Here is a 21655-nt window from a genome sequence, read left to right on the forward strand (position 1 = left end):
TCTGGGCTCTCCCCTGTGGGAGGGGCAGTTGACAGCCCAGCAAAGCAGAGAACCTGCTACCCCACCCCACCCCCTGGGGAAGATCTGGCAACGAACAGCAAAGATGTGGGGCCAACAGCACTCCCTGCGCGTGCGGAACAGCTAGAAGCCTTGCGAAAATCGGTACCACCTCGTATCGCACACACCCAAAACCACCGGTTGCTGCAAAAAAGCTTTATTGTTTTCATTTGGTCCACGGCTTGGGAGAAGGCTCCAGGTTGGTTAAAAAGCTGCCTAGTGGCTGCAAGGAGAGACTCAGGCACAAGCCCTGACATCTGGGGGGAATGCCAGAGGGACCCTCTCGAAGGCTGCTGGGCTCCAGAGACTTCTAGTCGTGCTTGAGGGTGAGTCTTTCGAAGAGATACTCGCCCAGCTCGGCCTGGGGGCCGGACAGCCTGCGGAGATTAGTCAGATGGTCGCCCATCTTCTTAATGAGTTTCACCTCCTCATCTAGAAAGTGATTCTCCAGGAAGTCACAGAGCTGAGGGACAGGACAGGAGAAAATATGGTCAGTTACACACTAACGGTGCGACGGAGGGGGAAACGAGGCTCGAAAGGAAATTGGCCCAATTACATGTGGATGAAGGGGGTACTCACATGGGGGTCTGCGCGGGCGGAACCCAGGGCATGCAGATCCAAAAGGCCCTGGTTCAAGTTCTTCTCCAGAAGCAGGGCGGCTTCCATGGCGTCCAGGGTTTTACCCCACTCATCTTGGGACGGCTTCTGTACAGATGACAGAGGGCTCAGGACTCGCTACATACGTGGCAAGGCCGTCTAAGATCTCGCATCTTATCACCCCCAGTCTCCCACAACCACCCATGCGACGACACCACGTTGCGGCGTGGACAGCTGCGGCTTCGGGAACCCGGGGGCGCCTCCATTTTGAGCAGCACAAAAGCGAACACAATCGCCCAGAAGCCCACGCGGTGCCTAAACCGCTACGCGCGCGCGCGGGCTGCTGGGATATGTAGTCCGCCGCCCGCGCACTATTTACCTGCACGTCCAGGAAGAGGGCGCGGCCGCCGCGCTGGTTTTGCATCTTCAAGAGGCGCTCGGCGCCCTCCCGCTTCTCCTCAGCCAACTCGCGGAAGAAGTGGCCCACGCCCTCCAGAGCCACATCGTCACGGTCGAAATAGAAGCCCTGCGGGAAGAGATGGCGCGAACACGGGTTACAGGGCAGAAAGGCCGGCCAGGCGCCCCGACTCCGCCCCCCGACTACCCAACGGGACAAAGAAAGCCAGCGCGTGCGCAGAGGGCCAGAGGTGCGCACTTGGGGGAAACTTGGGCTGGGGGCGTCCTGGGGACCCTCACCAGAGAGAGGTAGGTGTAGGAGGCCCGCAGATGCATGTTGACCAGGCGGTTGACGGCGGCCTCCACCTCGGTGGAATAATTCTGACGAATCTGGGAGCTCATGGTTGGTTGGTGATGAGGAGCTAAGTTCAAAATCGGGTGTTGGCTGGTCCCGGAGGCAGAGGATGGGCAAGAAGATGGCTCCGAAGGTGGCGACTGGAAAAAAGGTTGGAGGGTGGTCGGAGGCAGGTAGAAGGCGCGTCCCTGGGTCTGTTCCGTCCAAACACTGTTGAAGCAAGAGACAGATCCGCAGGACCGCCGGGCGCACTGCAAAAGGCCGTGGCCAGGGCGGCTTCTTTTATAGCGCGCGGGGCCGCGGAGGTGGGGCGCTCAGGGACAGCGGTCGGCCAATCTGCGGTGTCGGGAGGCGGGGCTTGGAGCCCGCGCTTGACCAATCCGAGTTGATAGGAGTCCCAGACCCCCGCCCAGAGGTGGGGAAGTCACGCGCCAGTGCGCGAGGCTGTTGTGAAATGGGGAAGTGGGGGTAGGGAGGTTACGGGGTGCAAGGGTCCTGGGGCTGGTTCTGGACAGTCAGGGGATTGTGTGTGTGTGTGTGGGGGGGTCTCTCTGGTGGGTGGAAGATTAATGGGGACACTGGGAGCCCTGGAAAATTAGGATTCTGGGGTCTTGGGAGTGTCTCAGCAAAGTAGATTGGATTCTGGGGTTGCCTTAGAGCATGGATCTTTCTGGCACCCTAGAGGTTCCTCAGAGGTGTGGATACCTCCAGATGAGTGGGGGTTGCTCTGGAAGATAAGGGGTCTCTGGATCATTACAAAGTTTCGAAGTCGGTGCGGTGAGATACTTCTGGAATCTTGGGGTATCTCTCTGATAGATGGGTTGAGAGAGGGACCTGGAGCCCTGGAGTTCACTAAAAGATTGGGAATTTCTGTAGCCCTAGAGCTGACAATGGAAGTTCATATTTTCTGGAATCTTCCCCTAAGAGGGTTGGGGGTCTTGAGGCTCATGAAGTGATCTTCAAGATTAAACGGACAGTTGTTCTTGGGATCCTCCCCCTTTAATCCCCCCTGTAACAGGGGAGAGGGATATTTCTGGAAGCCTAGTAGGGGCTTTTCTAAGAGGTAGGAGGACTTGGAGAGCCCTTTGGAGCCTTTGAAAGATTGGTCCACTTGGAATATCTTGGGGAAATGACACTCAAACTTTGGGTGTCTCTGAGGCTGCATTTCCTGGAGACTATTCTGAGGGCAGCCAGACTTGAAATTCCCTTTGGCTCTGAAGCAGTCTCTCTTGTCCCTGTCTTGCCTCACACGCGCTTCTTCAAAGTCACAAAGAGAAGCCCTGCATCCTAGGGACCCAAGGAGGGTCTAGGGACCTGTGGATGGGATGTGTCTTTGACCAATGGACATTTTTTTTTTTAAGTGTGTCAGTTCCAGGCTGGTGTCTGGAAGCAGATTGGCTCAACCAGGACCTGCCCTCAAGGAGCTCCCCGTCCTAGTTGATGGCGGGGGTGGGGGGAGGGGGGGGAGACAAAGACAGGAACTTGAACCTATTGCAGTGCCCTAATGGAGGTAGCAGGCAGGCTGAGCAGGGGAGCTAAAGCTACTGAGGCCTGCTTTGCAGAGGGGGCCCGCTCCAAGCAGCCCAGGCAAGGTGTCCTCTGACCAAGGGGACGCTGGACCGGGCTGGTATCTGGGGTCCTCAAGGGGCCCCTGGGCCAGTGGCCAGGAGAGCAGCGGTGCTGAGTCATGCTGAACTCAGCGGTAAGGGTCTCAGGCACAGAGGCGGGGTGGGGCCACTGACTGACCTCATGTCCTGCCAGGCTGCTGACTGGCGGGGACCCTGGGAACTAGGCCTGGCTGGGATCCAAGTCTGGCCCCCTCCCCCAGGGTGCCACCTCGAGTGTGCTTTGTCTCTGCATCTTACGGTCTTTTCGAGTTCCTCGGGCCTGTGGCCATATTGTCTCCTCTCTGGGCGGTGACTCAGTCTCCCTTCACTATCTTGTCTGACAGCTCTCCCCTGACTTGGTGTCTCTGGGGAGAGTCTATGGGGGAGGGGCAGGTGCTCCAGGCACACAGTCACAATGGGGCCTGAGTTACTCATTCACCAAATTTCAAACCTCAGCCTAAAGACCTTTAGCCTCCACCAGGCCCCACCTGCAGAGAGGGGTGACTTTGGAAATGCTTACAGGTAGAGGGAGAGGAAGGGAAGGGGGGAGACAAAGATGATCTGAAGAAGGACCCAGATCTTGGGGGTGAGGGGTAGACAGGGGATGGGGGAAGAGGCCCAGAGACAAGAGGACAGAAAGACCCAGAGAGAAGGGACAACAGACGCTGTGACTAAGTGATTTCAATCTCCGATTTCCTCTTCTGCGTCCAATCTTCTAGGCCATTTTGCAGTATCTGCACCCGGGCCCGTTCTCCGGGAGGGCCCCCCCCTCCCCCCAGCCCATCCAGCCTTGTCCCCTCCTCTCCGGCCACTCAGCACAAGCTCAGGCCTTGACCTCTCCCTTGGATCTTCTGGGCCCAGCCTTCTGACCTCGGGTAGCTTCCCCACAGGGCTCTAGAGCCCTCTCCTGGTCCACTGACTCCTCCCCCCCCCCCCCCCCGCCCCATTCGCCACCTAAGTGTGCGACTTCCTCTGGTCCCATATGGTGGAAGCTTCCGAGGCCTAGTTCTCCAGGGCCTGCTGCCCTGTCCTACAGCCTGGACTCCACTGCCTGTCTGAGGTCTTGCCCACTGCTGCCTGGAACACGGCACCACCATAGACCTCAACGCAAGTGATCTTCGGTCCCCTCCCAGTTGTGGGCTTTTGGAGGGCAGAGCGGGGACCTAATCCCTCACTAACCCAGAGGGCACTGGGCTCCCTCAACAGATTTGCCGGCACGTGAAGTCTGGTCTCCTGTGACAGCCAGGGAGAGGGCTCAGTGACTCAGACTCCGAAGTGTGGCCTGAAAGAGGTTTATTGCCCCCACCAGACCTCTCCTCCCCCACATCCCCCCCCCCCAATAATTACAAAAGTAAGAAAAATGCCCATGGCCCCCAATTCCCACCCCTCCCGGAAAAATGCCATAATTTATGCAGAAAAGACACAGTCCAAGGCAGCTGGTGGCCTCAGCCCATCTTTTTCCAGATGGTGAGTGACGCAGTCAGCACTCCGGCCACAAAGATGGTCACTGTCTGCCACGTGGGTGTCCCAAAGTAGGAGAGGAGGCCGTCCTGCAGACAGGTACATGAGTCACTTCAGCAGCTGGGCCAAGGGGGAGCCCCTGATCCAGCATGTGAGGAATCAGGGAGGGAGAGGGGCCTGGGAGAGGTCAAAGGGCATGAGTGGGGGTAAAAGCCTAAGATTAATGGATACTAAAGAGTTGGGGTCGTAGGGTTATCAAAAAACTTGACGGATTCCAGGGGAAGTGGAGGCACCAGGGAGAATAGGAGATACTAGTTAGGTCAGGGGTCACCGAGAGGTCATGGGGTCACCGAGAGGTCATGGGGTCACCGAGAGGTCAGGGGCGACCAGATGAGTCAGGAATCGATCAGACGTGTGAGGAAATGCATTATAGACCCCATCTGATGATCCAGAGTCAGGGAGGACAACACTGTGTTGGGCTCAGGAGGACTCAGGGGTCTCAGAGTAGTAGGGGTGGGGGGAGGTTAGGGGCCTCACCCAACCACCCTGGTCCTGGATCCAGCCCAGCAGCCGCTCTCGAAGGAAGTCCAGTGTCCAGCCCATGATGGTCCGGATCAGCTCGGGCACCTTGGTACACAGGGCCTGCAGGGAGTGGAATAGGCCTTAGGGGTTGAGCCTTGTCCTCACTGTCGGGACAGTGGCCCGACGCCTTTCTCAACTCTGCCTCCCCTCCTGCCCCACTGCGGTCTCTTTTCCACTCATAATCAGAACAAGCTTCGTAAATTGTTAACTGGATCTTTTTACTGTCAACTGCCCTGCTCACATACCTTCCATGGCTCCCCAGGTGGTAAAGACCAAAAGGCATAGCTCAGCCCACAAGGCCCTGTATGAAGGCTCTGACTTGATCGCATTCCATTTTTCCACTTCTTTTCTGTGTCTCATTTACCTTCTTCCACATCTTCATTCCCACCAACTCTTCCCTGCCTCAGGACCTTTGCACATGCTGATTCTTCTACCTAAACAGGCTTTAACCAAGCAAATTTTTACTCCTCCCTCAAAGCTCTAATGTCAGGTCTGAAGTCATTCTCCAGAGAGGGGTTTTCTGACCTTCACATTAGGTAGGACTAGCCATCCCCCCCTGCCCATGACTCTCCAACAACCTGAACTTCCCTTTCCCACCCTCTATCTGGCTGTCTCTTCCCTGTTGTCCACCTCATATCCAACATTCAAGCCCCATCATTAATCTGGCAAACACATTAAGAAATCTGCTCCCCCCCCCGGCTCCACTGTGACCACCAGAGTCCAGGTTAGTCATCATTCAGCAGGACTATTATAGGTGCCCCCTTCCCACATTTCCCAGGTTTTGCCCCATAATCTTTCTTTTCTACCCACAATGGCCAGAAAAAAATTGTCGGGCTTCTGCTTCCCCCATATTTTATCGTGACAAACTTCTGATAGAAAAGTTCAAAGAATTTTACAGTGCATAGCCACATACCTGGAGCCTAGATTGTACAATTAACATTTTGCTTGCTAGAACAGTCCTTTAGATTTACAAGTCAGGTCACCCCACTCTCCTGTTTCTAACCACCCAGTCACTCGCATCTCACTCAGAGCAAAGCTAACATCCTTGCAGTGGCCCAGCGGACCCCTCACAATCTGCCCTCATTTCCCACCCATTCCCCCTCCTCCCTGCCCTCAATGCATCAGCCTTGGTCCTGCCTCAGGCCCTTTGCACTTGCCGGGGCCGCTATCAGATGCCTTTTCCCCAGTCTTCACAGATCGCTGCGACTTTGGCTTTGAGGTCATCCCCTCTCAGAAGTCTTTCCCGACCACTTTGCACAATTACATCACAGACATCGTGGGCTCCACGAGAGCAGGGACCTAGCCTGCTTTGTTGGGTGCCGCTTCTTGGGTCGGGCACATAGTAGGCCCAATAAATGTCTGCTGCACGAGTAACTGAAGGAGCCAACAAACCAGCCCGTAGCCCTCTCCATTCCCTTTGCGCTTAGTGGGCTGCCACAGGGGTTGGCCTCACGACTCCCAGGTCCTCCCGGGTCTGAGCGGAGCATCCCTGGGGGCTCACTGCCCGGCAGCCGCCCACCTTGAGCACCAGTTTGCTGGCAAAGTAGAAGAGGGCAACGACCCGGCCCCAGTTGAAGTTGCCATCGGAAAACATCTCCGCTGCCACTCGGAAAAAGACCTCGCGGGGGGAGTCTGTGTCCACAGCTGCGATCATCCTGCAGGAAAGAGGAAAGCCGGTGCTGCCGAGGGACGACCAGGCAGGGCGTGGGGGAGACTCTGGGATTCCCCTCACACCAAAGACAAGGATGCCGAGGCCCAAGTTAGGCTGTCGTGAAACAGAACGGGCCAACACGGGGGAAAGGGACGAGATGGACATTCAGGAAAGTGGGGAAAATGACTCCCTGAGGGAGGGTGTCGGTATCCTAGAGGAAGGGCGGGCTTCTCAGCCAGGGAGCCGGGTAGAGTGGTGGGGCCCGGGACGCCGGGGTCTGAGGGAGTAGCAGACTGTGGATCTGAACTCCAGGCCCAGGGGAGGAGGGGCCCGAGAGCCAGGGCTCTGGGGATGTGACGGAGAAGGGGACCAGTGGCTGGATTCCTGGGGCCCAGGGGCCACACCTCTGCAATTCCATGTTACTGTCCAGTTCATCTCCGATGCGCTTGAGACACTCGCTCAGCTTCTTGGTGGACGCATCCTGGGGCACCTGCTCCAGGGCCAGCTCGGGTGTCTCTCCCCCCATTCGCCCTGCCCGATCTTGGATGAAACTAGAGTGGGAATGGAGTGTGGAGGGTGCAGAATCAGAATGGGGCATCACTCCTGCAATCCGCTCGGCAATAATCACACCTCAGACTCACCCCTGAAGCAAAAGGGCCCCTGTCTTCATGATCTGCTCAGAGCTGGTGGGCCCTAGAGGAGAAAGGAGGGAAGACGTGCCTGGACTCTTGGGTCCTAGGGGATTCAGGGAACTAGGGTGGCTCATGATCTCTGAGGGAGGACAACACTAGGGGGTCCTGCATTTCTGGGTCCCTGGTAGGTACAGTGCCTAGGGGCCCGGGCAGCCGAGTCCCTGGTGGAGATAAAGGCAGGGAGCCTCGGCCAGAATCCTGCGTTCTTCCGGCGGAGGAGGTTGAGGGAACGCTTCATGCATCCAGACCCCTGGCCTGAGGGGGCAGAGGAGAGACCCGCCCCTCCCACCAGGAAGTGGTGCCGGCGACAAGCCCGGGCCTGCCCCGGGGCTTGGGATTCTGGGGTCTCCAGCTTCTCGGGGGTCCGAGAGCGCCAGGCAGAAAGGCATCGGGACGCGGAGGCCAGAGAGCCGGGAACCCCCGGGGAGGGAGGGGGCTGGAAGCTGGCAGCGCCCGATCCGGGAGTTTCTGCCCCGGAGTGCTTGGAGATCGCACGGCCCCAAGACCGGCAGGAGGGATCGTGGGGCCGGCCGGCGAGGGGGCTCGCCCTCCTCCCGCCCGTCTGCCTCCCGCCTCACCCCCGCCTCTGGGCTGCTCCCCGGACCCGTCCATCACCGCCGCTCCCGCCGCCGCCTCTCGCCGGGTCCGCCCGGGCGGCCGCAGCACGCCCCTGGTCACGTGAGCGCCCCGCTGAACGTGCGTGCTCTCACGTGACCGCCCCGCAAAATGGCGGCCCGCAGGCTGTCGCCCCGCAGGGCGGTTGGGTCACGTGACAGCACCTGCCTCACCTGCTTGGGGAGGCCGGGGCCCCTATCACGTGACTGTCTAATCTGCACCTACAGGTAAGACCCCGTCGTGGCGCCCTTCCGCCCGCCACTCATTCAATGGCAGCTGTAACTTTCATTCATTCATTCATTCATTCATGCAGTATTTTTGGAAGTTTCAGGTGACTTTAAGACCTTCCCAGGGCAGAAGCAACATCGGAGGCCAAAAACCTCACTCATTGAGGCAGGACGTTTTAGACGATTAGAGTCTGTGAGCTGTTTTTGTGACGAGGAATATGAAGTTCAAAAAATGGCAAAACTAACCTGTGGTAGCAGATTGGCAGGGTATGAGCAGGGAGGGGCCCCAAGACAGGCTCCCGGGGTGCCTGGAAGATGCTGTATCTTGATCGAGATGATGATTACTCGGGGATACACATGTTGAAAAATTCATGGAACTGTGCCTATGCAGTGTGCACTTTGCTGCGTAGAAATGATATTTCCTCTTAAAAGAAGAGGACAAGAGAATTCGGATTAGAAAATAGGTCGGGGTCAGATAATGAAGTGGGGGGAGCATACAAGAGAAGGGATCTCTGTCCCAAGGGTGGCTGGGAGCCATAGCAATAGAAGATTATAGGAGTCCTAGTACATCAGCCTAACACCACCAGGAACATAAGTGTGACAAAGTCAAGTTTATTGACCCATTGCGATGACGGAGACCACACAAGAGAGAAACCATGGAGCATTTCGACGAAGGAAAAGGTAGAGTTCTCACAGGATCTGCAGGAAGGGTAGGGCAACACCAGGTGCAGACTGTGAAGAGGAACCGGGTGCTCGTGTCCTTGGAAACTACAAGGCGGATCTGGATACGGAGTGGTCCCTAAACCCGTTATGTGAGGCTCTGCACCGGGATTGGAAATTGAGGCTGCTACTCTGTTTCAAATGCCTACAGGCAAGAGTGGGATGTTTCATTTTTACTGAGGGAACGAACGGATTCTAGGGAACAAAGTTTCTCTGTAAGAAAGCCTGTCCTTGGGGGAAAGTGTTTCCTGTTAACTTTGAAGCTAGCTTTATCTTTGCCTGTTATTTCCGCCCAATGAATGAGCCCTCCCTTTGCCTTAATTACAGAGAAAAGAAGAAAGGGCTTTTTTGATGCCCACCTCTCAACAGTGCAGCCTTTGAGCAGGAGGGAGAAAGCTTTTTATTTTATTTTTTTGAGAAGGGGAGAGCACGAGTGGGGGAGGGGCAGAGGGAGAGGGAGAGAATCTCAAGCAGGCTCCATGAAGGGCTTGATCCCACAACTTGGCAATGCTGACCGGAGGCAAAATCAAGAGTTGGGATGCTTAACTAACTGAGCCACCCAGGGGCCCGGAAAACTTTTTAGCTAGTTCTGAAGTCAAAACTGTTTATAATAACAAGGATGCTACTTTGGAACTGTGAAACCCTCTTCCAAGATGGTCCCCAATGACTTTAGTCCCCAGGTATATGCATGCCCCTGTGTAGGGCCCTCCCACACTGAATAGGGCTAACCAGTGTGGCCAGTAGGGTATTGTGGCAATGACAGTGTGATTTCCAAAGTTAACTCAGGAGTCACTGCAGCTTCAGGGTGCCTGGGTTAAGCGTCCGACTTCATCTCAGGTCACGATCTTGTGGTTCATGAGTTCGAGCCCCGTGTCGGGCTCTGTGCTGACAGCTCAGAGCCTGGAGCCTACTTCGGATTCTGTGTCTCCCTCTCTGTCTGCCCCTCCCCCACCTCTGTCTTTGTCTCTCAAAAATAAGTAAGCATTAAAAAAAAAACTTTTAAAAAAGTGTTTCTGTGAACAAGGAAGAAATTGCAGTGCCTTTCCCACCAGCCTCGCAAGTCATGGAGCATCCGTGTGGCAAGGGTTACGAGTGAGTCATGAGAACTCTCCATTTTCAGGGAAGAGGAACTAGACTCCAACTCTCTCTCTCTCTCTCTCTCTCTCTCTCTCTCTCTCTTTTTTTAAAGTAGACTCCACGCCCAGCGCAGAGCCCAATGCAGGGCTTGACCCTGAGATCGAGACCTAAGCTGAGATCAAGCAGACTCCAACTCTTAACGGGGGAAGTAAGCAGGGACAGGACATATCTTTGGAAACTGGGAAGCGGCACATCCATTCAGCTGCTCTAGCAATGGCTAGTGGAAGAGTGGCTTAAATAACAGTGAAGTTGATTGACCTCTTGTGTAACAGTCCGAGAGAGTATGCAATCCCCGGTGACATTAACGGAGTGAATTTCCGGTGTCAGGGACTGCCTGCTTAATTTTCTTGGTCAACTTGACTGGGCCACAGGGCGCCCAGATATTCTGGTCGAACATTCTCCGGGTGTTTCGGGTGCGATTCACATTTAAATTGGTGACTTAGTAAAGCAGACTAGGCTCCCTGCTGTGGGCGAGCCCATCCGGTGAGATGAAAGGCCGATCCTCCTCAGAGGGAGAAAGAATTCTTTCTGCCTGATTGACCTGGGACATGGGCTTTTTTTCCTGCATCCAGACTCACACGGAAACATCAGCCCTTCCTGCATTTCCAGCTGCCTGCCTTCTGATGAGACCTACACCATCAGCTGTCCTGGTACTCAGGCCTTTGGACTCGGACTGGAACTAAACATCGGCCCTCCTGGCTCTCCAGTTCACCAACTTGCGGATCTCAAGGCCTGCCTACCTCCATAATTGTGTTTTTCTTCTAGCCTTCTAGCTTGTGGGTCCACCGTCTGCAACACATGGTTTCCATCTCGCGGGGGAAGAGGACACGCCAGTGCCCGACACAGCTCTACTCCAGTCCCAAGAAGGGAGAGGCTGAAAGGGAGGCCATCCTCTTTGCCTAAAAAAGGCCATAACTCAGAAGCTGCACACATCCCATTGGCCAGAACCCATTCACGTGGTAAGACCTAGTTGCAAGGGAGCCTGGGAAATGTAGTCTTTAGCTGGGCAGCCACATGTCCAGTGAAAACTTTCCTATCGTCCATGATTGAAGGGACATCTAGCAGTGTTTGCCACACAAAAGATTGAAACCAAGCAAACAGGGGGCTGAAGCCAATGTAGTGATACCTGAATGATGTATAAAGAGACTTGGAATAGAAAACGCATTTGATTGACATCTAGTCCCTCTCGTGTGCCCACAGTGAGAATCATTCGTGCAAACCCAACGTATCCATCTCAATCTTCTAGAACCTGGCAGCACTGAACTTCCTGGACTCTCTGTGACTCACCAAGGTCATGTGACTAGTTGTTGCCAGTGAATTTCACGAGGTTCTGTATGTTGTTTATGTGTTAGGGCTTTTTTTTTTTTTTTTTTTTAACGTTTTTTCATTATTGAGAGAGAGAGACAAAGCATGAGCAGGGGAGGGGCAGAGAAAGAGGGAGACACAGAATCCGAAACAGGCTCCAGGCTCTGAGCTGTCAGCACAGGGCCCAACGTGGGGCTCGAACCCACCAGCTGTGAGATCATGACCTGAGCCGAAGTCAGACGCTCAACTGCTTGAGCCACTCAGGCGCCCCCATCAGTTAACATTTTTTGAGAACCTACTGGATGCTGGAGGCTGTTCATATACTATCGCATTTATTCCTCCCCAGAGTGTGGTTGGTAGTATGTCTCTTCTTCACCGATGAGAAGACGGGGGCAGGGAGGAGCTGCGGCAGAGGGCAGTTGGGGACACCTCCTACCCACCCACTCTTCCTTGCCCAAGGTCACAGAGTCTATGCTAGGCAAACCAAGGATCTGCCCACAGGTGTCTGCTCCAAAAACTTGTGAGAAGTGTGGTCCTGACTCTGCCTTCCTCCCCTTCCCCACATCCTTCTACCAAATTTACTCACTAGTGACCCCTTTGATGGGTGGGCTTTCTCCAGCTCCCACCAAACCACCATCGCTAAGATTTCTGTGGGAACCATGCCTTTATTTATTCGGGGCACGCATCAGCATTTGTCTTGGGGGAAGGTGACCCCAATGGCCTTCCTCGCTTCCTCAAGGATGTCAGCCAGGAGTTCACTTTCCGCCAGGGGAATCACAGGACTTTCCTTCAGGCCTGGGGGAGAGTACGGTTAGGGACCCCTCCTATGCACGCCTCAAAGATCGAAAGAACTACCATCCCCAGAATCCCATGGGGCACAAAAGTAATACATGGGTTGTGCAGATGGATGCCCCCAGGGGATCCTGGGAGTTGTAGTTCCAGACTGCTATTGAGAGTGGCCCAGGGGTGAGGAGTGGCCCACTCCCCTACCAGGCTTGCCTCTCTCCGCCCTGCCACCCTCTCACCCCTCCTCCACATCCTTACCCTTTCGTAGGCACTCCCGGACATGCTTGGCCTCATAAGTCATGCCCATTCCATGTGTAAAGTTGAACTCCTTGCCTGGGGCTGGGGGCAGCACAAACTCCTTATGCTCTCCCTTCACCACCAGCTCTGTTGGGCACCAGCAGGGGCTGAGGATCTGGGGACAGATAAGAGGTGGCTGCCTGGGGGGCTCCAGCCTAATGATGCTTAGGGGCCTCCCTCTCACACCTGGCGGCTAGAGGTTGGTTACCCTCCAACCTCAGGAGGGCCTGCCCCCCTACCCCCTCACTGGGGGATTTGTTCAACAGCATGACTGTCCCACTAGAAGCCTGTCTGTTCATCTCCCCCGGGGCAAACCCCTCTCTCACCTGATGCTTAGGCCCAGTGAAGACAGCTTATCTGTGTGTGAATCCCCTTTTCCAGGAGGAGACTTAGATAATCCAGCACCTTCTTATCTCCTAGATGACTTGAGTTTTTGGCCCCAGAGCCCTGGGAAGCCTCCATTATTTCCATACCCAAGTCTAGGCCAAACTGGAAATAGAGATGTGGCCAGGGCAAGGTCCAAATTTTGCAGTTCAAGTCTGGGGCAAGGCCCAAACTCTTCTTCTAAGAACAGGATTTCTTTCTAGCGACAGGACCCCACGAAGCCCAATGAAGCCGCTCTTTGGTCAGGCGCAGATCCCGTCCTGGAAGCAATCCCAAAGGCCACAGCTGCCCTCTAAGCACGGTCGATAACGGCTTCTCCTCAGGCCTAAGGGTTTCTGACGGACTAAGTTCACGGTCAGGAAGGAGCCCGGAGAGCCAAACCCATCCCAAAGCCTGGTGGTCAGGGATGGGTTCCTCAGCAGTGCTGGGGGAAAAGGCCGATTCGGCCCACAGCCAGCTCCAGCAGCCAGAGCGGGCCCACTCCTGTTGCCAGGGGCCACGGTTCCCGGTTCCCAGCTCCCAGCACTTGGGACCAGTCCCACTGGCTTGGCCAGTCCCGCCTCACCTGGGCCATGCCCTTGGTACCGCTCACAGAGTTCCCATTGGAGAGCTCAGCAGTGATGCTGCAGGTAAAGCTGCCGTGGACCCCTCCTGGGTACTGGAGGAGCACAGTGACAGTGTCGTCCACACCTGCGGAAGGCACAGCACGGGAGAAGGCCTGGCCTCAGAGCCTGCCTAGGGCGCCCTGGGCCAGAGGTCTCATCTCTAACGCAGCCGCGAAAAAGCACCAGGCGACGTGACAGAAGCCAGACATAGAAGTTGGCCTGCTGTCGGGCTCCACTTGTGTGAAGTGTGGATATACTAACGCCATGGAATTCTACATTTGGAACGGATAAATTATACGGTGTGCGAATTCTATCTCAGGAAAGCTGTTACCAAAAGAAAAGAAAAAGAGAGGGACGGAGACTTAATGTATCAGAGCCTCAACATCATCCTCTGCAAATACCCGTCGTATAGGTTTGGGAGAATCCGTTTCTTCGGCTCTAAAATGGGGATAATTGGGGCGCGTGGGGGGCTCAGTTGGTTGAGCGTGGGACTTCGGCTCAGGTCGTGACGTCACAGTTCGTGGGCTCAAGCCCCACATAGGGCTTTGCACTGACAGCGTGGAGTCTGCTTTGGATTCTCTGACTCTCTCTTTCTCTGCCCCTCCCCCACCAATGTGCGTGCGCGCTCTCTCTCTCAAAAATAAACACTTAAAAATATTTAAAAATAAAATAAAATGGGGATAATAGAGGGGGGCACCTGGGTAGCTCAGTCGGTTAAGCGTCCAACTCTTGATTTTGGCTCAGGTCATGATCTCACAGATTGTGAGTTCGAGCCTCCACACCGTCAGCGTGGAGCCTCCTGGGGACTCTCTCTCTCTCCCTCTCTCTCCGCCCCTCCCCCACTTACTCGCTGTCTCAAAATAAATAAATAAACTTAAAAAAAATAAAAAAATAAAACATTTTATTTTTTGAAGTTTTTATTTATTTTTGAGACAGAGAGAGACAGAGCATGAGCAGGGGAGGGGCAGAGGGAGAGGGAGACACAGAATCTGAAGCAGGCTCCAGGCTCCGAGCTGTCAGCACAGAGCCCGACGCGGGGCTCGAACTCACAGACTGTGAGATCATGACCTGAGCTGAAGTCGGATGCTTAACCGACTGAGCCGTCCAGGCGCCCCCAAAATTTTTTAAATAAAATGGGGATAATTGAAACTGTCTCATCCAAGTTATTACAGGTATTACATTAAATGACGTAAAATGCACAAAGCACTTAGAATGCTATTTAGATTACAGTAAGTGCTACATAAGCATTAGTTGAAAATTAAATACAGCTTGCGGAGTAGCAGCCTGGTTCGGGAACACATCACGCATGCCATAGATGGAAGAACCTACTGACCTAATTCTCTTTGGTTCCAGATTAGCCCAAATCCTTATGCTGGATCGACTCTGTGAGCCTGGATAAGTCACTGTCCCTGTCTGCAACTCAAGTGTCCTCACCTGTAAAATGGGGGCAACTATAATATATCTAGCTCAGGGGGATCATCCTTGTAATAACCCTAATGTGGAAGACGCACTTGATAAATGGAATCTGTTATTTATTTATTTATAAATTCTGTAAGAAAATTTTTTTAATGTTTATATTTGAGAGAGAGAGAGAGAGAAAGAGAGATAGTGCTCGAGCAGGGGAGGGACAGAGAGAGAGACAGAGGCAGAATCCGAAGCAGGCTCCAGGCTCTGAGCTGTCAGCACAGAGCCCGATGCGGGGCTCAAACTCATGAGCCATGAGATCATGACCTGAGCTGAAGTCGGACACTTCACCAACGGAGCCACCCGAGCACCCTTATTTTTAAATTATTGTGTTTAACTTTATTTATTTATTTTGAGAGAGACAGAGAGCCTGAGCAGGGGAGGGGTGGAGAGAAAGGGAGAGAGCGAATCCCAAGCAGCTTCACACTGTCAGCACAGAGCCCCACATGGGGTTTGAACGCGCGAACCGTGAGATCATGACCCGAGCCAAAACCACGAGTTGGACGCTTAACTGACTGAGCCACCCAGGCGCCCTGATAAATAGAATCTGTTTTTAGAGCTACTATTTAGTCTAAAAGTTGGCCAGATACTAGCCCGAGAAGGTTTTCTAGAGTGTGACCTTCACCCATATATATTTTCCTGGTCAGTCATTGCCTCCTGGGGTACTGTATGCAAAGATGGCCACAGAATTCCTCTCCTTACCCTGTGAGGGCCCCTCTACAGTAGGACTTTGTAGCCCCTTCCATCAGGAGGTATAGTCTATTGGCTCACCTCTGAAATCAGGTGACGTTGGGCCATGGAACAGTAGCAAACAAGGGACAAAACGAAAGTTTGAAAAATGCTTGCACGCTGCGCCCTGCCTTCTGTTTGTTGCACCGACAGCGTGCACGAGGCCAAACCAGCTAGCTGAAAAGACTTCGTTAATGAGCTCTTTATGACAACCCTAGTATTATCTTCCTTCCTCCCTTCCTTCCTTCTCCACTCCCAACACGAGTCTCAAGCTCAAGACCTCGAGATCAAGAGTTGCATGCTCTACCGACTGAGCCAGCCGGGCGCCCCTACGACCACCCTATTGTCGACATTTGACCAGTAACCGGGACCCAGAGCCGTTGAGTCCCTCGGCTAAGATCACACAGCAATTCCCAGTGCAGAGCCTGCCCACACTCTCAACTCTGATCCTCTTTGACGTCAGGAAGAAAGTTCCTCCAGCTGTCTAACCTGATTTTCATGGGCTAGGAGACTTATTCCCGGCTCAGGGCTCCCAGCGAGAGAGGATGACTCTTACCACCATTGTCTAGTCCGGGATAGACGGTACCTGTTTCATGGCGCCTTCCCATGGCTACAATCTTCTCTGGCTTCTGCCCACCAAAGACCATAGAGATGAACTGGATACAGTAGATGCCGATGTCCAGTAGGCCACCGCCAGCCTGGGCCCAGTCTACAGCCCGGGTGATGTGGGTGAGGTCCTTCCCAAATTCTGCCCGAGCCACCCGGAGTTCCCCCAGAGTTCCCTGAGACAGAGTGGACCTCAGAGCTTCGGTAGCAGGAAAGAAGCGGGTCCAGATGGCCTGCACACCACAGAGGGAGAGAGCAAGACCATTGAAAAGAAAGGAAGGGCGTCAGGACCCAGGAATTAACCAACCAGTTCCTCTCCCTTCTGCAGCCCAATCTTGAGGGGGTCCCCGCTCCTCCCCACTATCCAAACAAGACCCGTCCCCCTTCCTTGCACAACCCATCAGTCCCCAAGTTGTGCCCCTAACTCTCCCTGGCTCCACCTCGCCTCTCCATTCCCATAGGAGCAGCTCTAGCCTTATCTTTTCTCATCTGCACCATTACTCCAGTCCCCCAATGTTATAGACTCAACTGTGCCCCCCACCCAATTCATGTTGAGGTCCTAACCCCCCAGGGCCTCCCAAGGTGAATGTATCCGGAGACCAGGTTTTAAAGAAGTAATTAAGTTGGAATGAGGTCATCACGGTGGGCCCTAATCCAACAGGAAGAGGTTAGGACGGCGACACACATGGGGAAGGCCACATTTAGACACAGGAGAAGACAGCCATCAATGAGCCAAGGAGAGAGGCTTCAGAAAAAACCAACCGTGCTGATATCTTCTAGCCCCTGACTTCTTCTAGACTTCTAGCCTCCAGAAGTAGGAGGAAATACATCTCTGTTGTTTAAGCCACCCAGTCTGTGGTAGTACATTGTAATGGCAAACTGATAACACAGTCTCCCCCCCCCCCCCCCGGTTCGGACCACCCCCGACCTGGCCCCAGAGGCATCTTTCCTTCTCCTAGAGTTGCCCCTGTCCCACCCCTGCCCATGGCTCCCCAATGCCTATTATCAATTCCCATTTACAGAGTATGTATTAGGGGCAAGACACATACTTTGCATAATGATTCCTCCCAATCTCCCTGCCAGGTAGCTATCATATGTCCCTTTTATAGCCGAGAAAACTGAGGCCCGGTTGGGTCAAATTACTTGCCCAAGATCACAGAGCTAGGAACTCGTGAGAAATCTAGAGTCCTCTGACTCCAAAGTCTGTCCAAGGTCAAGTTCACACTACATAGGTGAAATCTGCCCATTCTTGTCCTCTTTAAGTCTTAACTCTGCTTTTCCTCTCTGGCCCATTTCCCTGTGCAATTTACTTTTCCTTTAAGGCTCAGGTCAGCCCCTACCTGCACGAAACTTCCTTGACTATCCCCTACACTGGGCTGGTGCCCCCGTGCTGTGTCAACCGCCCGGTGCTGTATCCACGAAAGTCCGTGCAACTGGGCATTGGGAGAGCCCACTTCTGTGACCGTAGCAGATCTGCAGCTGGTGGAAATCTGAGTCTGTATCTCACACCTAATGAACCCCGGCTCCTAGGGTTGGATCTGAAATGTATCAGGTGCTAATAAAAATGAGGAAGCAATAAATTCAGAATCTTAGCACTGTCCAGGCACAGTGAGAACCAGAAGCCCTGAGTAACCCTATCAAATCTTGACTATTTCTGAGGCATAGGGAACTTCGCAGACTAGGAGCAATACTGGGGACAGGGCAGCTAGATAGAACCTGGGGAGGTAAGAGGCAGCCGTTACTACTACTGGCAGAACCTACAGCAAGGTAGCATTTGAGAACCAGGAGACTCCTTAACATGAAAATAGCTTCTGGAGATCATTTGGCGGCCATCTTAACTGCTGGCGCTATCCATTGCCATTTGGCAGCCATCTTAATTACTGGCATTCTGCAAGCTGTCAAATGGCCCCGGTAAGTAGCCGTGTCTGATAAGGGCGAAAACAAAGGCAGTTTGACCTTGAGAGTTGGTGGGTGTGCCCTCGGCCTTCTGACCACTATCCTTGGAAATCCACCGAAAGTAAGCCCATTGCTATTCTGTGCCATTTTCACCGCTGGCATCTCTCTTTGAAAAGCGGAGCAAATGGGGCGCCTGGGTGGCGCAGTCGGTTAAGCGTCCGACTTCAGCCAGGTCACGATCTCGCGGTCCGTGAGTTCGAGCCCCGCGTCAGGCTCTGGGCTGATGGCTCGGAGCCTGGAGCCTGTTTCCGATTCTGTGTCTCCCTCTCTCTCTGCCCCTCCCCCGTTCATGCTCTGTCTCTCTCTGTCCCAAAAATAAATAAAAAACGTTGAAAAAAAAAATTAAAAAAAAAAAAAAAAAAAAAAAAAAAAAGAAAAGCGGAGCAAAGATCTTTCAGGCTGCCATGTTTGCTAACGGCCAAAAGCAATGGCTCTCACTCCTCATAGATGTTGCTAGTAGGTTTCATGGCATCGCTCAGCCACGTCCGGGAAAACACCCCAACCCCAGTGCACTTTGTGGACAACTTAATTCTTGACAAACCCTGCCTTTGTGTTCTTCCAAAAACGTCCACTGGCGTTTAGTAATGGCGACAAGCGCTACATTGGAGGCTGGAAGGTCGCACCCTCACCTCCATAAGGAAGAGACCTCGGGACCGGGCTTCGGCAACCATTTCTCGAACTTCCGCAGCGTTCACGCCCATGGGCTTCTCACACAGGACGGCCTTGCCCGCTGCCAGGCATAGTAACACCGCGGCCTTGTGCTGGGGATGCTGAGTGCCAATGTAGGCCACCTCTAGTTGGAAGGGAGGAGGTCAAGAGATCAGAAGCCCTGCCCACCCCGGACTTCCGGGACCCGCCCCCAACGTAGTGCTCCCGCCCCCACCATCCTAAGACCTTGGGCGAAGTTCTACGCCAAGAGGTAGGTACCATTATTTTGCCCGTTTTACAGATAAGGAAACTGAGAAGGGCAAGCAGGAGAGGACAATGCCAGCTGAGGCAGCTTACCTCCGGTCAGGCTGCTGTGCAACTACACCGTCTTGCCTTTCCATCCAGGCCATTCCAGAACACAGCAGCCCTGGCCCCAGAGCTTACTTAAAGCCTGAAAGGGCTCTCTTAGAAACTCAAGCCCCTCCTGGACTGGTCCCTAAATGCAATTTCATACCAGACCCCTAATCCCAGACCAAGCCCGTTCTTACAGTTCTGCCTGCCAGCCCCAGATCCTTCCAGAAGCACACAGGGATTGGCCCATCCCGCAGAGCCTTGCTTATCCTACGGAGCAGCCTAGCTAGAGGCAGCGCCGCGGGGGCCTCGGAGGCCCTTGTCACTCACCCACATTCGGGTCTTTGGCCAGCTCCTCATAGGACCCATAGGCCTTGGGGATGTCATGTTTCCGCGCAAATTCCTTCGCCCGGCTCAGGTCGCGGGCTGCTACCGCCACCACCTGGAGGGGCGCTAGGGTCAGACTAGAGGGACTGGGGAAGGCGCAGGCGCGGGGCAGGTGGCTGGGAGAGAGGTGATGGAGAAGGCTCCGGGGAAGAAAAACTATATCCCCCAGGGCGGAGGCGGGGAGGTACGGTCCTGGGGAAGGAGGTGAGGGGGGCTGGACACGGGTCCTGGGAAAGAGAGATCTGGGACAAGCGATCATTTGACACCTTAGTACCTAAATTTCTTCTCTTCACAGTAGCTCAGAACAAAACCCTCCCAAACTTGACGAAACTCCAGTTTCGGACAGAAGTGGAGAAAAGAGTAGGGAACCCTAACTCCCTCCTCCCTCAGACCCAAGAGCCCCGGCTCCCCGGCCTGCTCTTCCACAGGATTCCGGAGGGAGTGTGGACCTGGTGCTCGGAGCGAGGCAGCGTCCGCAGCGCCGTCGTGAAGTCGCTGGAGATAAGGCCGACTGACACGATGCCCCAGCGCATCGCCATCGCAAAAATGCTGAGTCCCTAAGTCCAGCCGCCTCTTGTTGCAAATTGAAAGCCTGACACCCCGCCCACAGGGGGGCGTGGTCATTTCTCCTCCCCCCATTGCCCCTACGCCACTTCTCATTGGCCACTAGGCCTGCCCGCCCCTCCAGTCCCAATGCAAAGGAAGAGGTCTTTTAAATGTAGCATCCCCATTGGAAGAGCGCACCGTTGGCTCCGCCCTGCAGGGGGTGGGATCAGAAATGCTTCATACCTTGCAGAGGGCGACTTCTCACCACCTGACATAACGGGAGGTGCTTTTTTTCTTTTTGCTTGTGTAAACTCTATACCAGATATAGGGCCCAGGGATCAAGAGTCGCATGATCTATGGACTGGGACAGCCAAGCTCCCCAAGAAGGGCTTTTTTTCTTGTCAACCTTCCACCCTTAGGGGCTGTCCCTATTCCTCCTTCTCCCAACTGTTTTGCTCAGAAAGCTGCCCGCCCTTAGAAATTGTTCAGAGGGAGGGACAAGATAGTAATAGAAAAGATAAGAACCACTAATGTTTCTAGAACACATGTCGTGGCGCAGGCCCCCAGCTCCACGCTTTACTTTCGTCATTAAAAAAAAAAAAAAAAAAAGTTAATGTATTTATTTAGAGAGAGATAGGGTAAGCGAGCTGGGTAGGAGCAGAAAGGGAGAGAGAGAATCCCAAGCAGGCTCCACGCTGTCAGTGTAGAGCCGGAAGCAGGTTTGGATTTCACAAAGTCGGAAATCAAGACCTGAGCCCAAATCAAGAATCAGATGCTCAACCGACTGAGCCACCCAGGTGCCCCTTACTTCATTTCTAATTTCTCACCACAGGTCTGCAAACTAGGTTCTACTGCTCCCTGTTTACAGAGGGAGAAGCAGCCCCAGAGAGCCATGGGATATGAGGGCTTGCAAATTGGCTGCTTCCAAAGATCATAGCTTATTTTTGAGAGAGAGAGAGAACGCATGGGAGAGGGGCAGAGAGAAAGAGAACCCGATGTGAGCTCCAAGCTGACAGCAGAGAGCCCAATGTGGGGCTCGAACTCACGAACCGCAAGATCATGACCTGAGCCAAAATTGGACGCCCAACCAACTGAGCCACCCAGGCGCCCCAAGACTATAGTTTTAGAAACCAGGCTATACTGCTTCTTAGGAACCCTGGAGCCAGGCTGATGGGTTCCCAGCGCCTTCTTGCCACTGCCTGACTGTATTGCTTTATACAATTGCTTTCCCTCTTGGAGCCTCAATGGCATCTACCTGCTGCAAACTGTAGTAAATTATATTCTTCAAGTCAACTGGCAGAGACTGGCCAACTTTACCCACAGCAAATCCGTCCACTTCTCTTGCCTTGTCGACATTCAATTAAGATCTGACTTCCACAGGCTCAGAGGTTCCAAGTACACACTAACTGCTGAATACAAATATTAATGGATCGCACTGAGTACGCGAGATCACTGCTGTGATGAAAAAGAAAAAAAATACGGGGAAGATGGTCT

General features: G+C 53.9%; 3 protein-coding genes and 1 long non-coding RNA gene across 8 annotated transcripts; 1 reads left to right on the forward strand and 3 right to left on the reverse strand.

Annotated features, from left to right (window-relative positions):
* Window positions 1-198: 198 nt before the first annotated feature.
* Window positions 199-1676, reverse strand: FTL (ferritin light chain). Its single transcript, XM_007074150.2, has 4 exons — window positions 1351-1676; window positions 1034-1180; window positions 637-762; window positions 199-520 (listed from the first exon to the last, which is right to left on the reverse strand). Exons 1-4 carry the CDS (start codon window positions 1450-1452, stop codon window positions 368-370), a joined length of 528 nt encoding a protein of 175 aa, XP_007074212.1. The 5' UTR covers window positions 1453-1676; the 3' UTR covers window positions 199-367.
* Window positions 1677-2874: 1198 nt separating this feature from the next.
* On the forward strand, window positions 2875-11446 carry LOC122234017. 3 transcript variants are annotated; one of them, XR_006211704.1, is made up of 6 exons: window positions 2875-3534; window positions 4219-4303; window positions 4477-4572; window positions 6717-6814; window positions 10863-11056; window positions 11298-11446. It is a non-coding gene; the product is annotated as an uncharacterized LOC122234017 (long non-coding RNA). The 3 variants fall into 3 exon arrangements; XR_006211702.1 differs by lacking the exons at window positions 6717-6814; window positions 10863-11056; window positions 11298-11446 and adding an exon at window positions 6243-6589 and having other exon boundaries at window positions 2880-3534; XR_006211703.1 differs by lacking the exons at window positions 6717-6814; window positions 10863-11056; window positions 11298-11446 and adding an exon at window positions 6252-6589 and having other exon boundaries at window positions 2880-3534.
* Window positions 4335-8143, reverse strand: BAX (BCL2 associated X, apoptosis regulator). Of its 3 annotated transcripts, XM_042968170.1 has the most exons (6): window positions 7977-8143; window positions 7348-7399; window positions 7111-7257; window positions 6575-6710; window positions 5011-5115; window positions 4335-4562 (listed from the first exon to the last, which is right to left on the reverse strand). In XM_042968170.1, exons 1-6 carry the CDS (start codon window positions 8008-8010, stop codon window positions 4458-4460), a joined length of 579 nt encoding a protein of 192 aa, XP_042824104.1. In that variant the 5' UTR covers window positions 8011-8143; the 3' UTR covers window positions 4335-4457. The 3 variants fall into 3 exon arrangements, with proteins under 3 accessions (XP_042824104.1, XP_042824105.1, XP_007074210.1); XM_042968171.1 differs by lacking the exon at window positions 7348-7399 and having other exon boundaries at window positions 4337-4562; window positions 7977-8129; XM_007074148.3 differs by lacking the exon at window positions 7977-8143 and having other exon boundaries at window positions 4337-4562; window positions 7348-7949.
* A 601-nt stretch (window positions 11447-12047) lies between the features above and the next one.
* DHDH (dihydrodiol dehydrogenase) lies at window positions 12048-20532 on the reverse strand. Its single transcript, XM_007074147.3, has 7 exons — window positions 20065-20532; window positions 19559-19670; window positions 18859-19022; window positions 16254-16506; window positions 13435-13559; window positions 12447-12600; window positions 12048-12197 (listed from the first exon to the last, which is right to left on the reverse strand). Exons 1-7 carry the CDS (start codon window positions 20152-20154, stop codon window positions 12088-12090), a joined length of 1008 nt encoding a protein of 335 aa, XP_007074209.1. The 5' UTR covers window positions 20155-20532; the 3' UTR covers window positions 12048-12087.
* Between the last annotated feature and the right edge of the window lie 1123 nt (window positions 20533-21655).

Source organism: Panthera tigris, chromosome E2, assembly GCF_018350195.1.
Source record: "Panthera tigris isolate Pti1 chromosome E2, P.tigris_Pti1_mat1.1, whole genome shotgun sequence".
NCBI classification, from domain to species: Eukaryota; Metazoa; Chordata; class Mammalia; order Carnivora; family Felidae; genus Panthera; species Panthera tigris.

What these genes read in the sequence shown, in the direction of transcription:
- DHDH (XM_007074147.3), bottom strand. Translation starts at nt 20,154, where the DNA reads ATGGCGATGCGCTGGGGCATCGTGTCAGTCGGCCTTATCTCCAGCGAC. An exon ending in GGCCAAAGACCCGAATGTGG is followed by an intron (nt 19,023 to 19,558) that starts GTGAGTGACAAG and finishes CCTTCCAACTAG; the next exon opens with AGGTGGCCTACATTGGCACT. An exon ending in GGGAAGGCGCCATGAAACAG is followed by an intron (nt 13,560 to 16,253) that starts GTACCGTCTATC and finishes TGCCTTCCGCAG; the next exon opens with GTGTGGACGACACTGTCACT.
- BAX (XM_007074148.3), bottom strand. Translation starts at nt 7,472, where the DNA reads ATGAGCCACCCTAGTTCCCTGAATCCCCTAGGACCCAAGAGTCCAGGC. An exon ending in AGTAACATGGAATTGCAGAG is followed by an intron (nt 6,711 to 7,110) that starts GTGTGGCCCCTG and finishes TCTTTCCTGCAG; the next exon opens with GATGATCGCAGCTGTGGACA. An exon ending in CCAGCAAACTGGTGCTCAAG is followed by an intron (nt 5,116 to 6,574) that starts GTGGGCGGCTGC and finishes CACTCCCTGCAG; the next exon opens with GCCCTGTGTACCAAGGTGCC.
- FTL (XM_007074150.2), bottom strand. Translation starts at nt 1,452, where the DNA reads ATGAGCTCCCAGATTCGTCAGAATTATTCCACCGAGGTGGAGGCCGCC. An exon ending in CCCTCTTCCTGGACGTGCAG is followed by an intron (nt 763 to 1,033) that starts GTAAATAGTGCG and finishes TCATCTGTACAG; the next exon opens with AAGCCGTCCCAAGATGAGTG. An exon ending in CCGCCCGCGCAGACCCCCAT is followed by an intron (nt 521 to 636) that starts GTGAGTACCCCC and finishes CCTGTCCCTCAG; the next exon opens with CTCTGTGACTTCCTGGAGAA.